This window comes from Patiria miniata, unplaced genomic scaffold, assembly GCF_015706575.1.
Source record: "Patiria miniata isolate m_02_andy unplaced genomic scaffold, ASM1570657v1 HiC_scaffold_3, whole genome shotgun sequence".
Classification (NCBI taxonomy): Eukaryota; Metazoa; Echinodermata; class Asteroidea; order Valvatida; family Asterinidae; genus Patiria; species Patiria miniata.
In genome coordinates this window covers 24,881,797-24,900,377 of record NW_024037069.1, presented here as the reverse complement: position 1 = coordinate 24,900,377, position 18,581 = coordinate 24,881,797, and the positions used below count along the sequence as shown (strand labels likewise).

The following is an 18,581-nucleotide window of genomic DNA, read 5'->3' as shown; positions in this document are numbered from 1 at the left end:
GGCGCTGTTTTGACTAGCATTTGGCTAGTGGGCTACCGCTAAAGGCGAACCCTGATTAAACGGAGCCATGAAATTGGGCTTGATTGTTGACTTTGAAACTTGACTTTGAAGTTTGTTGTCACCCCAAGTACAAGCCTGTTTTTTTTGTGTTTTATTTTTCTTTCTCCAAACTAAGTTGTCAAGGTCTTTATCAATGAAGTTTTGTTTATATATCACCTAAACCAGTTAATTTGTGCCGTCATATTGAGTTAATGATTTTTGTCAGTTCTCTGAAGTTGCACTTTCCTATAAGTTCTTGTGCCTATTTTAAACCTTTCAAGTTAAGAAACATAAGTGGATGCCAGATGTGACTCAGATTTAACTTGTAAATGGTGTGTTGGACCGGAACGAGAAGATTTGAAATTAATAAAGTAACCATGTAGAATTGGTCACAAATTGGATTTTGATGATGATTGCTCTTGTAAAACAATGTAGCTATTGTTGATATTTTTTGTAATTCAATATGCTACCATGAAGTAATAAAAATTGGGTATATGGACTTTATGAGAATGACTGTATTAAACATGATAGATTTTGTATTCCAAATTGTTCCCATCGTAAAGTGCCCACCCAACAACCCCCATCTGACCCAAAAAGTAGATATTTCAGAAAGTCATATTTCCCATGATAACATTTCATAATGTTTGTTTTTTTATCCATGTGTAATTTTGAAATTCTTAATTTCTGATAAAAATGAATTAATGTACATGTATATAATGCAGCAACCCTCATACATTGAATAAAAGGTTGTCAGACCCCTTCCAATTCATTTCAGAAGCTAGAATTTTTACCAAAATTTTAAGTCAACAAAATTTGATTTAATCTGATTTGAGAACATTGAAATGAAGTTGAATCTAATTATTACAGTGAATTTGATAAAAAAATTTAAAAAAACAAGATGAATTAACTTTCATTTCTTGGTTTATTACTCATCAACACACGACCATTTACAAAAAAGTCTGGAAAAGTGCGAGTCCTAGTCCCAAACCTATGTTTGGCAAAAATGTTCTATTCCAATGTCACCCACCAATTATTTTTATAAACAAACTACATCCCACGAAATACGCGCCAGCAAGCTTTTGCCCCGCCCACTATTGGGTATTTCGACGTGGATAACTTTGCATACATTATCTAAACGTAGCAAACAAACGTATCACCAGCAGTCGAGCGCGTGACGCCAAACCCGTGCTGGTACCCGCATTTTCCCGCCCAATGCATACATTGCACACACGTACACGTACGTGAGGCCATTGGAACCAGCTATCGTATATGTTCGGTCTTTTCGCAGGGCGTCTGTTTGGAGGCTAATTTCTTTCCACCAATTGCAGAGTTCTTGACACAACTTTACTCCTTTTTAAGCGCTCGGTAAGTCTTCCGTGTGATTGCGAGAATAATGCAGAATTTGAAGATAATGTTGGTTGCAAAGTAGATACGCCGAGAGCGGAAACTGAAGTAAATTTTATCGTGTGAAAGTGGGACGGGATTGTAAGCGTTTTCACGACTAAACACTTGTTTGGTGCACAGCATAGCTCCATGTTTGGTGCATGATGCCGATGCTGCAGCCTTACATCCCGCCCGGCCCATGTCCCCATGATGATGATGATTATGATGTGTACGTATTACGTGATTTTACTGTGTGATCCCTAGTAATATTAAGAGTAAGATACATAAAGACTACATGTATTATATTATATAAATTGTATGTATTTTACAGCTGTGAGTAGCCTAGGTAAAATGTGTTTATTTTGTAAATGTTGCCAGGCATCTGGTGGGGTTCCATCTGGTGACAGATGAGAAAGCCTACTTCTTGATTAGAATAGATCTGTAGATTAGAACTTAGAAAAGGCACATAGCAGTGCACTGTCATGACTGTAGCAGCCTTCTAATTTTAAAGGTAAGGAAAGCCCAGCTCTAATTACATCATTGGAATTAGAATTAGATGGCAAATTGCCGATGTGATCATTAGCATTATTTAGACTAACTTGGAATTCCAAAGCTATTCCACTATTTCCACTTCAAGCCAAATTATGATTCTATGATCCAGGGTAGGATTAAACTTAGCATGTTCCATCCTTACGCCACTTTTTTCATCATATATTATGTCAATGAAGGTTAGCATATATTGCAAAACTTTTGACAAGACATGAATCTGGGACTGAGAAACATTTCCAATTTTGTTTGAAAATACTTACAATAATGCAACTCAACTCTTTATAGACTTTGTACACGCACAACGAAGTGGTGTCTGGATGTATACTACATTCTTTCCGGATACAAAAATTAACAGGACTAAGTCTACATTGAACAATGGGAAATTGGTTTTACTCCAAACCCCCCCCCCCCCCCCCACCCCCAAAAAAAACAATCGGAAATTCCTTTCTTTCTTATCCAAAGATGACATTTTCCTGAGATGGTGGATGGATCGTTCCATTTTCTCAACTCTTTTGTTGATACTTATGTAATGTGTCCAAGGGAGCTGTCACACTTCTGCCAGATTTGGAACTTGCAAACATAGCTACAATCTTGCTGCAAACAAATAACGCAGTGGCTATTGTTACGGCAGCCGTAACGCATTTCCCATTTTCTATTGTTACGGTAGACTGCAACCTGGCAACTTTTATAAAAAAACATGACAAGAAAATATAAAATTAGAAGGAAAAAAGTGAATTTGAACTTTATGAAATTCGGACTTTATTTCCCTTTTAAAAAAAATCCTCAAAAGCCTCAGGTTAGAAAAGGAAAAAAAATTGAGTGCAAAACTGAGATTCGAACCCGCAACCTCGCGGTGCAAAATCCTACACTCTATCGGCTGAGCTGGCGCACTGCTCGATAAAACGTGTGGAAACAAATAATTATATACCTGCGTGCGTATCAAAAAATATCGTAGAGGGCGCTAAACAACGAGTGCCGTAACGATAGCCACTTCGAACAAATAAACAACAAAATATACTGCATATAGATAATTCTAAAAACTAAATAAAAAGGGGGCAGGCGTTTAAAGGAATGCAGGCGTGGATGAGAAACTGGTTTATTTTTTAGAAATACAATGTACCGTAAATTATGCTGTATTATGGTAAATATACGTGGCATCAAGTCATCTGATTACCTCTTTTTGAGAAAAGCATTTGAAATGAAAAATGTGTGCATTAAATGTGAGCTACTTGTTTTGTGTCCTGTTACATAATAGAGAAAAAGTCAAATTTTTTAATAATAATTCAATCATGGAGCTATATATTATAGCTATATAATGGTAAATTGGGGGCAGTATTTGAAAAAAAAGCCATTTTTTTCCCTGGCCGACCAGCGTTGGAATTTGATACAAAAAGTTTTCTTGAAAATGACAACGCACCATATGCCAGATTTTACAGGATGCTTTGAACTGTCATTCACCAACAGTCCAGTAAGGTATTTCCCAATAATTTGGTAGTTTTTGGATGTTTGTAAATGTTGTATATTCCCTTTAACAGATATTTATTTTTATGAATAATTAGGCTTTCAACGGAGACATGATATCAGAATAATTTAAAACCACTTGTGATACGATATTCATTCAATTGGTGAGTGTATGTGACGTCAAGGCTCCAGTGGAGGGGGTATTTAACGAATATCACCATATTTTTAAAACTACCGGTACCTTCAGTGATTGTGTTCTTCCAAACTAGCATTTCAGGCAGAATAATTTCACAAGGTCTTTAACTGATACAATCGTATCTTCGCTCGGAGCAATTTTTTTTTATAAAATCGATAGTTTCATTTAGGGTCGATTACCCATGTTGATAATGTACGTGCCTTTAAATTAGCAAGTGCAGACCCTGTGACTGACCTTTTTTTTTTTTAGGAATCATCAAAGGTTAACTTTTAATCAGTTTTAGGTATAACAAAAAACCCAGCAACCTCTATTACATTGTACATGTACCATTGCATTAACAACTGAGCTATCCAGCCTCAAGTTGGCACTGGTGTGGTGTTTCGTTCCCAAATGCAAATCTTACTGTCACACTAAACTTCAGTGTACAGCATTAAGCATTTCATTCTTTTCTTTTATTCTGATCATTAGATAGAGAGACACGATGGCAAGTCAGGAGGATGTTCAGTTCCGATGCAAGCTGTGCCAATACACCGCTTTGTCCAAGCAGGAAATTGCGGACCATTTCATGGACGTCCATGCCGCCGTGGAAATAGTGAGCGTTGGCTCCCTGCAGCCTGCTGGGTCAACCAGCGTCGAGACGAATGAGGATGCTAAGCAAGTCGCGTCTCAGGACAGCAGCAGCACCTCCACGGACGCATCAGTTTCCTCGGAGGTGAAGGTGAAGAGGACCAGTTTTCCTCTGTCGGCGTGCAAGAGGAAACTAGGCTTCCGGAGTAATGCCCTGCGCAGCACCATCAGTCATCTGGTGAGGGCTGCTGAACAGGCTTCAAAAGATGAGCAGTCAACAAATTCAGGTAAGGCATCACTTTCAGCATTCGCTGGTGTCTTAAAAGGCAAAAGTTGACGAAGACAAAGCGAATTTTAATTTGCTCATAACCAGTATTTAATTTAAAAGAAATCTAGCCAGCAACCCTTTGTGATTTATTAAGTTGCTTGAAGGAAATAACAGTACAGTTTTATGCTGATTTTATGGAAGGCAATCATGTGTCAAATTAATTTATTTATTTTTATAAAATGATGCAAGTACAGTCGAACACCTTTATAACAAGGTCATTGGGACTTTACGAATTACCTCGTTATAACAGGTACCTTGTACTAACAGTAATGAAAAACAAAGAAAAACAAAGACTTGGGACCTAAAATTGTGCTTGTTATAAGCAGGACCTTGTATTAACAGTCCTCTTATTAGGGTTCGACTGTAATTTCAACCTTTAGTTTCTAAAATTTACTCTCATTACAGGTGAGACTCCAAGAGGTTTACGGAGAATCCAGCAAGCTGGCACCAGCAAAGACATCAGTAAGACAGTCCATGTGGTCGGCAGAGAACTCCGCAAGCACAAAATGAAGCGCAAATTTGAGGATTTTGTTCTCTTTGATGAGGACCAGGAACAGAAAAAGCAGCTGAAGCTATCGCCTACCAAAACCACCACCACCGAGAAGCAAGTCTCTCCTGGAAAGAAAGCTGGCAGTGGCAGGCAGAAGGTTGCAAGACGTAAATCCAAGAAAACTACACTAGCAAAGGAGATTGAACGCACCAATCTGAAGCCTGCAGAGTTCCAGCAAAAAATGGATGAAGAACTGAAAGTGTGGTCTGATTCGTGGATTGAGGACCATAAGTCTGTCACAGAGACCTGCAGCAATGCCAGCTGTGGTTTACAGCTGCCGGCCAAGGAGTTGAAACTGCACGAACGGTGCCACATGCAGAGTTACTATGGCTTCAAGTGCCCGCACTGTGAGTACATGCATTCACGCTGGCGGAACATGAGATGCCACATCTACAGTGATCATTATGAGAATGAGAAGCCTTTGTTGCATTGTGACTGGCCTGATTGCACAGGCTCGTTTACTCTCCTGTGGGGTCTGAAACGCCACGTGCTGCGCGACCACATCCGACCTAAGCTCGTTAAGATGCACGCTTTGAAACAAGAAGAAGCATCGCCAGCTGAGATGGGCGAGACAGAGCCGACCACAGAGGACAAGGCTGAGTTGGAGTCCAAAGAGGAATCCGACGATCACATCATCGTGAAGGCATCCACAAGACGAAGAAGAAGTAAGGGGATGGAGGAGATTGTGGAAGCGGGGACGGCAGAGGAAGAGGCTGAGAAAAAAGTGCGCAACCGAAAGAAAATCCACAGGATCGCCTGGCTGCCGTCCTGCTCAGTCTGCGATGCAAAAAATATCTCCATCGAAAATATGGATGCTCACATTGCATTGCACGTTGTGAAAGACAGCGACAGCGTCAAGTGCTCAGAGTGCAACATCGTAGTGGACGACAGTTCCAAACTCAAGGCTCATATGAAGGAGCAGCACAAGCGTCTGCTGAAGGTCTTCCGCTGTGAGCAATGCAAGTATGCCGGAGACCGCCACTACGACTACAGAAAACACCTACTGACCCATGCAGACACCAAGCCGTGCATGTGTGAGGTCTGTGGGAAGCTGATGTCCACACCTTACAATCTGAAAGTCCACATCCTGCGCGTGCATGCTACTGACGAGCAGAAAACTATTCACTGTGAGCATTGCGAGTACCGGTTCGCCGACAAAATTGTGCTGAAGGACCACATGCGGTTCCAGCACAATCTGCTCTGGAATGGGGACCCGTACAAAGACATACAGTTGAGGGCGTTCAAATGTGACAAGTGCGATTACATTGGCAAGAAGGAGAAAAGCTTGAAGTATCACATGCGTGTTCACATCGAGAACCGACAATTCCGCTGTTCCATGTGCTGTTACGCCAGCAAGACCAAGAACAACTTACTTCTGCACATGCGAACCCACGGAGGACTGAAGCCGATCAAATGTCCACAGTGTGATTACAGAGGTAATTTCAAAACAACTTTGCTTCAAATCTTTGAAAAAAATGGCAGTGTACAGTCTTTAATATGTTCATTTTTATGTACTTCATTTACAAAATTCAATAAGAAGTCTCAGATTGCGGTACTCATTGCTATGCAAAATGGCCACCGAACTCCTTTGAATTTTGTGGTCAAGCAGTCAAGATGTCTGCAATAGAAAGAAGATCTTTCAATCGAGTCCCAACCATTTAATTAAGCTCGTAATTGTTCTCAGACAGCACGGATTATGTATCATTAATGAAAATCACATTGAAGAAGAGAAAAACTCAATACAAGTATTAATTTTTTCCCTACACACAGGTGCAACGAACAAAGTTGTCAACGAGCACATGATGTGCAAGCACAGGGGTTTGCGTCCTTACAAATGCCCCTGTGGCTGGTCCACTGCTTACAGTGGGAACATGTGGAAACACATGCAGGAACATCGCGAGAAGGGAGACGCCTACAAGGACATTGCTGAATCACGGTACGGGAGTTCAAGGAAGAAGAAGCAAATAGAAGACGACGGTGCACCAGAAATCCAGCCTTCCATTGAGCAACAGGTGGTGACCATTGTTCACGAATTCCATGACATCCAAGGTACCAGGACACTGAGCAGTGATGCCCAACAGCATCCTGATGTCGTCACCTTCCAGGAAGTACCACAGACATCCGGCATGGACATCCCTTCCTCGACCATCTCCCAGGTGGACTCTCTTCCCATCCTGGGGGCACAGCTGCAGCTCAACAGCCTAGTGCAGGCAGTCTCGGCTGTAGCAGCAGGCAAGGTCAGCGAGCAAAGCCCAGCAAGCCACCAGCATACACAGGACCTACAGGGGCAAGAGGATAATCAAGCAGCCAATTTCCTGTGTAAGCTTGCACACGCTGTGTCCACGCAGGGAGCCGCACATCAAGAGAGCGCTAAGGGAGTAGCCGAGGCCAAGCATTTGCCCTTAGGGTGTGAGGTACAGGTACCAACAACAAATACTGGCTCAGTTGAACAGACCATTCAAGAACTCATACTGTGGTAGGAATACAAGGGCCAACACCACTCTTTGCAGTGTTCATGTACAGTAACCCTAACCCTGCAGGGTATTTTGGCTAGAAACCCTGCCAAACGCGGCAACATTGAACACTTGTCTAAGTGACAAGCCTACCCAGTGCAGCAAGATCCATCAGGTCAAAAGTCTCAAAGCCAAACTGTCTCAGGGTCTGTGGTCACTGAATGCAGCAGGATACAACTGCGGCATTGTTCAAACTTAGCTCTCATTGTCTCAGAAGCAGCCGTTTATGCACTGGTGTTGGTAGCTGAATGCATCAAAGTGCACCAGACTTTCCCACCTGATGCACTGTGTTGGATATGGTAGGGTTAGGGTTAACCTGCAAATATTTTCTGAATTGATGAACAAGGCAGCAATTTGAGGGATACACAATACAGAGGAGTTGCCAATTGTGATGCAAATTAATGTTTTTCTCTACTTACAAAGTGCAAAATGGAAAATTGAATGTCCCTTCGTACATGCTGTTAAATGGTATTCTTTTTTGTCTAGGCAATAAGTACCCAGCAGTTACACATTTCTTGGGATGTGAACATGCTACACTTTTACCTATTAGTCCATGTACTGCCCCAAATCGCCCTGCCTGTTACTGCCTGTACCGCCCCAAATCTCCAAATCATTCCATGGTTGCACGGATTCTTCAGGCAATAATTACAATGTCAACTATGTAGTACAAGTGCTTATTAGGTCAAGTTGGGGTTTTTTCTGTACATAACAACAATTCTTTTAAATTTGATGAAGAAAATTTGACCGAGAAGTTGACAAAATGGCTCCTTGAAAGCGAACATTGGTTGGTTTTGTGAATATTATCTGTTGAAGTTTGAAAGAATTGTTCATTTTGGCCTGGTTTGTTAGGGTCGTGTTTATTTGTTCTTTGCAATTATTCATATTCTTTACAATGTTTCTCTTTTCTTTTCATGTTTCATTCTCAGAAGGAAAGTGATTTTTAAGGAACACAGAGGTTGTCTAGTTGGTTATTATATAAATTTAAGACTATAAATATAATTCTCTTGAGAGTTACAGGGAATATACAACATTTGCTTTTGCTGTAATTTTCAGAAATGGAAGGATTGGGGGGGGGGGGGTATTAGTATTTATAGTAAATATTGTTACACTGATTTGTTTGAAGTTTTGTCTTTTGTAGATGCTGGAAAAACCAAGAAAACGAAATGTTCCTGTAGTCAGGTTCCCTCACCCCACTTAGAAGATGAAACGAAGCAATTTATAGACGTCGGGGAATTGTAAGGTCAGGGAACCAATCTCACTGGCTTGTACTGCTGTGTACATGTGATCGATTGCAAACAAAATGTGGACTAACTATATATGATCCATTGGGGGCAGTATTTGACAAAAGCCAGTTGTTTTAACCAACACTGGTTGAAATTGAATACAAAATACCACTTTTCTGGAAAATGTCAGCACGCCAGATGCCATGATTTTACAGGATGCTTTAGACTGTCATTGACTAACAGTCTAGTCATAATAATTTGGTATTTTTGTTTGTTGATGTTTGCAAATGTTGTATATTCCCTTTAACATGAATAAGATAATGATAAGATTGACATGAAGAACAAGATAGATGGGCTTTGTGCACCAACTGTAGATGCTGCGTCGTCACCACTCTTGGGAATATGGGAAATACTGTACACACGTCTTCTCACCAATGAGTTGAAGAGTTCTCACAGTGGTTCCTCCTAACATTGTCTGTAACCGTTGAGGTGTACTTCTGCACAAAGTCCATAATGTCTTATGTAGCATTTATATTTTAAGAAGTGGGAATCCAGTTTATTGAAATATTGATTGTAAATGTGACCTCCAGCTCAAAACCAGTCTGAAGTCTCACTTCAGATACACTCAACCAAAAAAGAAAGTCCCCCCCCCCCTCAATACTTTTGTGTCCAACTCAAAAACTACTGGGCATATCTTGCTCAAACCACGACTGATCAGTACAGAAATTCCTCTTTGTTTGGCCCAAAACAGTGATACTGTGTACAAAATTATGCAATTTATGACAAATTGTAACCAAAAAAAGTTGCACTTGCGTATGCGTGCAAGGTGAGTGTGAACCACAACTTGCACGTATAAAAGTGCAGCAGTTTTCGGTACCATTTGTGCATAAATCCGTACAGATTATCACTGTTTTGGGCCAAATAGAGAGTATGGCTGGATTGCTAAGGAATTTCTGTACTGATTAGTCATTATTTGAGTGAGAGGTGCTCAGAATTTTTTGAGTAAGACAAAAAAGTATTGGAAGGGGGGACTTTCTTTTCTGGTTGAGTGTATTTTGATACACAGCCTATAAAATATTGACTATCAATTGATGAAAATTTGTGTAAATTGATTAAGAGTGACAATTTGACAAATGACAAGTGATGAAAGCATACTCCAAATATTAATCTGATTGCTGTTATACATACATGCATTGCCAAGGAATTAAATTTGGGAAACTCTTAACAACAAATTTATCGATTTGTTTTTAACTATCAAGAGGCCTGAAAATTTTGAACCGGAAATTACATAGAACTCCATCAGATGTCTTGATTCACATATTCTATACAATGACATCATTGGAAAGCTCAATGTCCTTCCAAAAATCCCAGTTGTTCAAAAATTGAAACAAGTGATTGGATATATGCATTGTTTTGTTAATACAGGGATTGGGTTTTTGCCGGTTAAAATTGGCACATGCTTTTAATTTGCATTTAGCAAAACAGGTCAATGCATTGTATGTCCTGGAATTGCGAGGGATCAAATTGGGTACGATTGTAAATGTTGGATTTTTTTTTTTTTTTCAAACCAAAAAAAAGAAAGAATGTGTTATTGGAGATCTTTTTCTTGATCTGTTTAAAGGGAATAACGTTGCTGCAAAACATTCGCCAAGAGGTGTGCTTGCTTGCTTTTGTAAAATATGGCACTGATGATAGTATGTTTTGAATTTGAGTGAGGAATTTGTATGCAGTTTGTATATATATATATCAGAATGAATATTCATGTACATTTCCATGGTTTTCTTAGTATTTGACACAACACAAAGAAAGAGTGATGACGAATACAACTTCACTATTACATTTCCTTTAATACCAAGCCTGCACACTACATTATTATAGGTGATAATACATGTACATGTGTATACCTAAAACCAAACGTTGGCTATTAAATGTACTACATTGTAATTGTATAAGCGTATTCTATCCTGTTTCTTCTACTTACAAAATGACACTGGGAAAGACAAAGGATTCTCTCTTAATGTACATTGTACATTTACAGGTTGTTTCTACCAAATTCTTTAATTAGCCTTTGAAAAAAATATACTTTGTATCAGTTGCTAAATTGCCCTTTGATAACAATTAAAATCTGCATAAAGTAATCATACATGTAGTACCAAAATGAAATAAACACGTGATTATAATAGTCAAAGATTATGAATATATCCATTTAAAATTTAAGCCATAACCCTACACCATAAAAATGCAAACACTTATTTAAAAAATAAACAGAGTACGTAGAGTCTTGCGTGTCTGTTATCAATCATCACGATGTATGGAGTCACATAAGTTTGTTGTGAAGAGGTGATCTATATTTTGTTCACAAAATAATTGATTTTTTTATTTCCCAGTCGGGTTTGACTAAAGCTCCCCAATCTGGCTACCCAAGTGAATACATAGGGTTTACTACATACTGATTTGAATGGGCACTCTTACCGTTCAAGGCGTACGTCTAGTGTGAGAGTTCTCCGTGAATGTAATTTTCATCATCACTAATTTTTTTGGTGCTTAAGGAGATGGGAATACTTTGGAGAACTTGATTAACTTGGGTGAACTGAATACCAACTTAACTTCTTTAGCAAGGAGTCACTTACGAGAAAGTATCGTCCATTTCACATCATGAGATCAGTGCAAACTGCACAAACTCAAGTTCACTAATCTACAAATTTTTAATTTGATTTCGCACGTTTACCGTATAGAACTTTCAATATAACAAATTTTGTATAACTCAAAAACATTCCATTAAAAAAAAAATTCCAACTAAATCTATTCACACACAGTTATCCTGTTCTAAGACTAAAATTAATATTTTTTCCTCAAATATATCATAAAAACATTACGAGTTGTTTCAAAATCCAACATACCAATATATGCAAAAAAATAGGAACAAAATACATTCAAATAAAATTGACTGCAAGCCACTACATGTGTACAATAATCTAATAAAAGCGACCACGCTCGACTGTTCTTTCAAATGATTTTGTTTTAAACCATTATCTTCAAGAACATGAACTGTGCTACTGCTTCTAGGTACCACTCACACATTACATGCCAAAATATCCTTAATTATTATCGAAAATGTTACCGTGAAGTTGAGTGGAATAAAACCACACTTGAAACTTGAGTTGTCATCATTTGCTAATATTTTCTGTAAATCCCACTCATCTGATATGATGCGGGTAGCCGTTTTGTCTATAAAGTATAATCATCCAGATCCAGAAAACTTGAATTCATGATTGTTTATGTTGAATACATGTAACAAGCTGTCTTAAGACTTGCTGTAGTGAAATAAAGATAAAGGCGTTCATGTGAAGAGGCCCCTCTTGTTTGTGTTAATTGAGTCCTTACAATCTAGCACTTGCAGGATTGCATTTAAAACAAAAGCAGCCTGACATGTTTGTTTGTTTGTTTTTTTCTAACACATTTCCGATCCTTACAAATATCAAACGAAATCATCTGAGTAGCTTTTTTTATTTGGTTATAAAATGTGCAAACATTGTCAATATACATGTAGATGGAGGTATTGAAAGTTAATCACGAATGACCAAGTTGCCTCGGTCGATCCAATTGTAGTAATTGTGTAAGGCATTGTAACCAACATGCTTGTCAAGCCTAGTGAATCAGCTTGACGCCGTCAAAGCGGCTCCGTTTGCGGGGCGTGAGGCGCATGAACGCGCAGGCCATCAGCACCACTACCAGGGCTAAGATGGCAATGACGCCCACCATCATCCAATGCATGCCCAGTTTCTCCTTGCCCCATCGGGCCGGGGAGTGGTCCATCCAATCTGGGGGCTGTTGAATCATCCAGGACGGGCGGTCTGGCTGGTCCAGCTCCACTTGTTCTGTGTGTGTGAAGGTGTGTCAAATCAAACCAAAATATCTGTTAGTACATGTATTCACAGATACAAAGTGGGTTCTGACTTCTATGCAGTAAATTTTGGGGGGTAAAAGCAAAGTGTGATGACTGCAATGTTATTTTTGATGTTGTAGTCTGGTTCCTGCAGTTGCCAACCGGTCAACAGAGCGTACCACGGGTTGTCTACCACATGGTAGATTCGAGCGTCATGAAAATTGCTTTGGTAAGCGAAGAGTAATTTGACGAAATTTGAAAAATAAAGACGGTGTCCTGAAATCTATTTCTTGCGGATTTTTTTCAACTTGTGCAATAATGTTATAGCTCGTACAATATACATGTATTCTTGTATCCCCCTCAACACCATCCAAAACAGGGCGAGACAAAAAAAGCGAAATCCAAATGTCGGGACTATTGTTTTAGTGAAGTTCTGCATGTAGTCCTTTCAAAATCTAGGATACAAAAGCAGAATTCATAGACTTTCTTTTAGTACAAGAATCATTCAAATCGCTCATGCACTTTTCAAGTTACGGAATTTTAAACACAACCACCGTTTTAATGTTCTATCCACGGATCACAAGAAGGCAAGTGTTCTTTCAGCAAAACGAAAACAAATCACATAGGGATGTGTGTGAATTGTTTTCGCTTGGATTTGTTTTCGTTTTGCTGAAAGAATGCACACCTTTATGCAGTCAATAAATAAATAGCCAGAGTCTTTTTATCACAAATACATGTAGTGGGTTGCATACCTTGTTCACAGCTGGGTCCAACCCAACCAGGGGCACAATCACAGCGCATGTAGTCTCCAATCTCCTCATCCACGCCGGAGACGCAAGTGCCGTTGTTGAAACAAGGGTACTGGTCGCACAGTGATACATCCCCTGGTTATACACAATTCGACAGAAGGTAACAATTTCACTTATCTTATGTGTATGAAGATTAAGTTCCGAAAATGGTTTGGATAACACAAGCAGTATAAATGTCATTGTACGTAGTACTGAACATTGCAAGTAGTAAAAAGTAGTTCTGAGAGGTAGTTTGTTCAGTAGTAGTAAAGTCTGTCCCGAGCCAATGTGGCTCATCAGGCCGGTGTTTATCTCCGGTTTCCTTGGCATGAAACGACTGCGAATATTTCTACTCCCCTTGAATGGGATGCCAGTCCATCGCAGGTTACTCCCCAGCTAATGCCGGTACCCATTTATACTCCTGGGTGGAGAGGGGCAAGTGGGGGTGAAGCGGCTAGCCCAAGGACACAATATATGACCAGCGGCTGGATTCGAACCCCGGACCCTCTGATCATGAGTCACGAACCCTAACCACTAGGCCACACACTCCCCCATTGTTTGTTCAGTGGGCAACATCAATTACAAAAAGCCCTTAGTTTGTCTACATTTTTCGTTGGAAATTGCCTACATTTCTCGAAATGTAGGCGAAAAGCAAGCCAGACGAAATAATTTCACGGGGTGTTTAGTACCCAATCAATCTTCAATAACAATCTTTTTGATAACAATTTGGTTGGTTATTTTGGGACAGATGCAAATGATCCTATATAATATGCCTTTAAGGAATAACTGGAACCCTCGGAAACTATACTTCTCAGAAATCCAAAATGGTTACTGTTAGGTATAGTATTTGCTGATTACATTTAATGCCATCTACAAATAAAGAAAAAGCAACGTCTGAAATCAAGATGCTTCAAAGTTGTTTTAACAGTACATCTGTTGTATATTGAACATGTCGTTCCTGACTGTTTTTACAGTGGAGCTTCATTTAATTATTTGGAGGAATTTAGCTCGGCAAACTTTTGAATGCTGTTCTGAAACGATATAAGACTGACGAATGCTTGTGGTTATTGTTTTAATACATTTATGCACTTCAAACAGCATTAAATACACACCTTCTGCAGCATCCCTTCTACGACGGCCTTCAGCAATACAGAAAGAGAAAGAAAAAAGAAAAGAAAAGTGTACCATAAACAAGTGTTTCACAAAAGAATGGATTTGAAATCGATACATTATATTTTTGTGCAACACAATATTTGTACAAATCAAGATATCCAAATAAATCCTGTTTTTCAGCATGCACATGTACGCCATTTCATTTGCGTTAGCTGTTGACAAGTACCTTTGTACTTTTACATTTTGAAGCCAAATCCGACTTTACTGATGGAGTTTCTCTAAATGCAGTTCACTGAATCCATAAGCTATCGAGGGAACATGGGAGTTAATTATTCCCTGGCTCTGATTGCGGCACATGTAATTAATGTACGATCAGTGAGTGGCAAACCTTCAATCATTAAAAAGTCACAGCATCCAAAAACAATAACAACAATAATAATGAAGACTTAAGGGTTTGCATGGTGGACATGATCAATGCGTGGGAGGTGTGCGGTAACACAATGTGAATGATATCTCTTTAGTGAGTTGTGTGGTTCAGAGAAGAACCAGTAGTTTTAACTTGACGTTTCGAACAGTATACTCTGCTCAGCATCCACTACTTAAACTACAACACCAGAAAGAGTCCGGCAGTCTCCTGATGACGAACAGAACATACTGTCGGAAACGTCAAGTTTGGTGTGAATTTGTTGTCCTCTCATCATGCAATTTAACCAGCTTTTTTGTATGACACATACCTGTTTGAGCCGGACCACAGACGTACGAGTTTTGAGCGTAGTAGCACTCCATATCAACTGCCGGGCAGGGATTGGAATTACATGGATTGGCTACAAACGAACAAACAAACAAACAAAATCAAGCAATCATGCAGCAAGAGACAATTTTGTGCACGAAACAAGATACAAAACACACCGATACAGAAAAATGGGTTGAATCGTGGAACTCACACTCAGAAAACTATTTCACGACCAAAAAAAAAAACACATCAGAATTGGCAACTTCAAATTACATGCTCTGTGTAAAACAGTAGTGTGAATGATCGACAATCAGACACTTTGTTGAAAACGAATACAATTCTGTTAAAGAAATTTTAAAATTCAAATATTGTTACATCACGGAATATATGCAATAAAAAGATCCTAGATGTACTGTTTCCAGAGATATACTAGTTATTGGGGGGGAAAAGTCTGAAAATAGGCTGGGGTTCCGGAGCTACCTCTTGGGGCAGCTCTCAGGCTAGTGACTGCTAAGTGCATCTTGGAATATTCTCACACCATCTGTGTGTGAAACAACATAACATTGGCATTTTGTACTGACTGTAAGACCTTATCCCCAGCTCGAAAGAGGGGGTCCATTGTAAAATGGTTTGCCACCAGTTGGGTTTGATTAAAAAGATATGTCTTACCCGAAACTTTGTACTCTGCATGTTTTTTGTTTTTTTTCCCAGCTTAATTTTCTCCAAATGTGCATAATTCACTCAGGACCCAGAATTTATGTTCGTCATAACTGGGATTTCACATTGACCAATTTGGTATTAGCAAGAATCACTCTACATGTATCCATCTGTGAACACCTGAGAAGGTAATATCCACATCTTGTTAATTTCCATCAGTCCTTGTGGAAAAAGGCATGTGGAAAAAGGCACACCTGGATTTTTCTAGGCGTGTGATATTTCTAGGCATGTGATTTTTCTAGGCGTGTGATTTTTCTAGGCGTGTGTTTTTTCTAGGCGTGTGATTTTTCTAGGCGTGTGATTTTTCTAGGCGTGTGATTTTTCTAGGCGTGTGATTTTTCTAGGTGTGTGATTTTTCTAGGCGTGTGATTTTTCCAGGCGCGTAATTTTTCTAGGTGTGTGATTCTGTAGACCAAGCTGGGACTGAACAATCTGGTATTTGTTTTTATAACATTCATCTTGGTTTACAGTAAAGCCGTTTTCTCTTCACAGCCGTACTTTTTTTTATGAAGTGTAATTATGCCGTAAATGTATGCCAAGGTGTGTCATACAGAGGCATTCAGGCGTGTGATTATTCGCACTTCTCAGGAAGCATTTAGGTGTGTGATGGTGTGGGGGTGTGATCGCACGCCTCAAATCAGAAGGACTGTTTCCATGCGCTTAAAAACACTACATGTTTCATGTACTTACGAGTGGCACATATAGATTCAACCCAAGCTGATGTACAGGTGCACATGAATGATGTTCCCACGACATTACAGGTACCTCCATTCTGGCACGGAGAAGGGTTGCAAGGGCCTCCGGCAACAGCTGATCAATGAGAACAAAAACAAACCAATAATAATAACAACACAGTCCTTTCAGTCTTGACCATTAAAGGATCGACATATTCAAATACATGTGTCACAACCCGAGTATCGACGAGACGCAAAACTTGAGCCAGCCATGACATAAAGTCATGTAAGCAAATTAATGTCTCGATTCTCAATGATTATCTGGTTCTGCCACTCTTTACTTGTATTAACGTCCCAAGACTTTTTTCACATGAAGCGATAATTTCCAATTACTGACATGTGAGCCTCAGGCATCGACGGTGCGTTCAAATGTATCTCCTAATGGGCTCCCTAGTCTGGGGCCCAGACCAACGGATCTATTTCTGATGAATCTAAGATTCGTCAGAAATAAAAGTCAGAATCTTTTGGTCAGGGAACCAGACTATGGTCTCCCCCAACTCTCCCTTTCTTGTCGGTGAGGGGGTACTTGTGAACGGCGCCCATATAAACGTATATACATCTGTTGATGTACATATACATGTACATATGTCACAGTGTCAGAAATATCTGTTACAAAAGAAGGAAACATTACCTGTGACTACAATGTTAATTTGGCAGGTCCGTTGTTGGGTTGTACCAGATTGAAAAGCCGTAACGCTGACAGGCACAGTGGACTGACCACTTGCCGGAACAATCACTTGGTATGATCTTGGGGTGCTTATTTGAACATTATTAGCGACGTAAGTGTAGAATACTTGTTGTGTGTTGCCAGATGCGGTTGGTTCCGGTATATTAACGCTGACAGCTGAGCCGGGTGTGCCAGAAACACTTACTTGAGGCTGACATGTGATTTGGAAACCTATCGGTGCAAAGATAAAGGAAAAAAATAGTTTAGTAGGATAATATGAATCTATCATGCTCAATTAAAGGGAATATACATCATTTGTTCTTGCTGTAATTTTCACAATTTTGGGGTCGGTCAATATTTTATAACAAATACTGTTACACTGATCTGTTTAAAGTTTTGTGTTCATAGATGCTGGAAAAACCAAAAGAAAAAAGAGCTGTCCTTGTAGTATGGTTCGCTGACCCTACTTCAGTCATAACGGAACTATCAGGCAATTGTCAGGTCAGGAAACCAGACTAGTTGGCTTGCACACATTCACGGATGTGTAACCAATTGCAAACAAAATGTGCATCTAACGAAATTTGGTAAACTTGGGGCAGTACTTGGCAAAGTCAGTTTTTGCAACGATGGTCAGCTGGCTATCATTGGAATATTGATATAAAAATTCCACTTTTCTTGAAAATGACAGCACACCAGGTGCCATGATTTGACCGGATGCTTGAGACTATTATTCGTGCACTTACAGTCAAGTGAGGTTCTTCATTTAACAATTGCTGACTGCTGTGATGTGGGATATGACGTTTTGAACACCCGAAGGGCGCATAGCACCCGAGGCGAAGCCAAGGTGCTATGCACCCTGAGGGGGTTAAAAATGTCATATCCCACATCACACAGTCGACAATTATTTTGTTATAGCTCTGTCTTGGAATTTTTGGGATTTTGATGTAAAAATAACGAAAACAAATAGTGGTAAAAACACAACAATCAAATGGCAACTTGCATGCATGTCGCGTGCTCGAACAGCTGATCGTCTGTTGTTCGTTGCTCGCACTCATGCGTGAAAACATGGTGAAAATAGCGTGGGTACCAACAATTCAAGCATTTCACACCGTATACGTACCCTATGTGCAAAAT

General features: G+C 39.6%; 2 protein-coding genes across 15 annotated transcripts in view; one reads left to right on the top strand and one right to left on the bottom strand.

Annotated features, from left to right (window-relative positions):
• Positions 1-1,077: 1,077 nt before the first annotated feature.
• On the top strand, positions 1,078-8,534 carry LOC119737310 (zinc finger protein 667-like). Its single transcript, XM_038211564.1, has 4 exons — positions 1,078-1,404; positions 4,097-4,482; positions 4,929-6,509; positions 6,844-8,534. Exons 2-4 carry the CDS (start codon positions 4,110-4,112, stop codon positions 7,551-7,553), a joined length of 2,664 nt encoding a protein of 887 aa, XP_038067492.1. The 5' UTR covers positions 1,078-1,404; positions 4,097-4,109; the 3' UTR covers positions 7,554-8,534.
• A 1,823-nt stretch (positions 8,535-10,357) lies between these two features.
• LOC119737309 (mucin-19-like) overlaps positions 10,358-18,581 on the bottom strand; it is an 87,184-nt gene continuing 78,960 nt past the window's right edge. For all 14 annotated transcript variants that reach the window (XM_038211552.1, XM_038211559.1, XM_038211554.1 and 11 more), the window contains 6 exons: positions 17,412-17,678; positions 16,737-16,856; positions 15,331-15,420; positions 14,596-14,622; positions 13,448-13,579; positions 10,358-12,687 (listed from right to left, as the gene is read on the bottom strand). In XM_038211552.1, the coding sequence (XP_038067480.1) occupies positions 12,458-12,687; positions 13,448-13,579; positions 14,596-14,622; positions 15,331-15,420; positions 16,737-16,856; positions 17,412-17,678 (866 nt within the window). In that variant the 3' untranslated portion in view covers positions 10,358-12,457. The remainder of the gene's footprint in view (positions 12,688-13,447; positions 13,580-14,595; positions 14,623-15,330; positions 15,421-16,736; positions 16,857-17,411; positions 17,679-18,581) is intronic.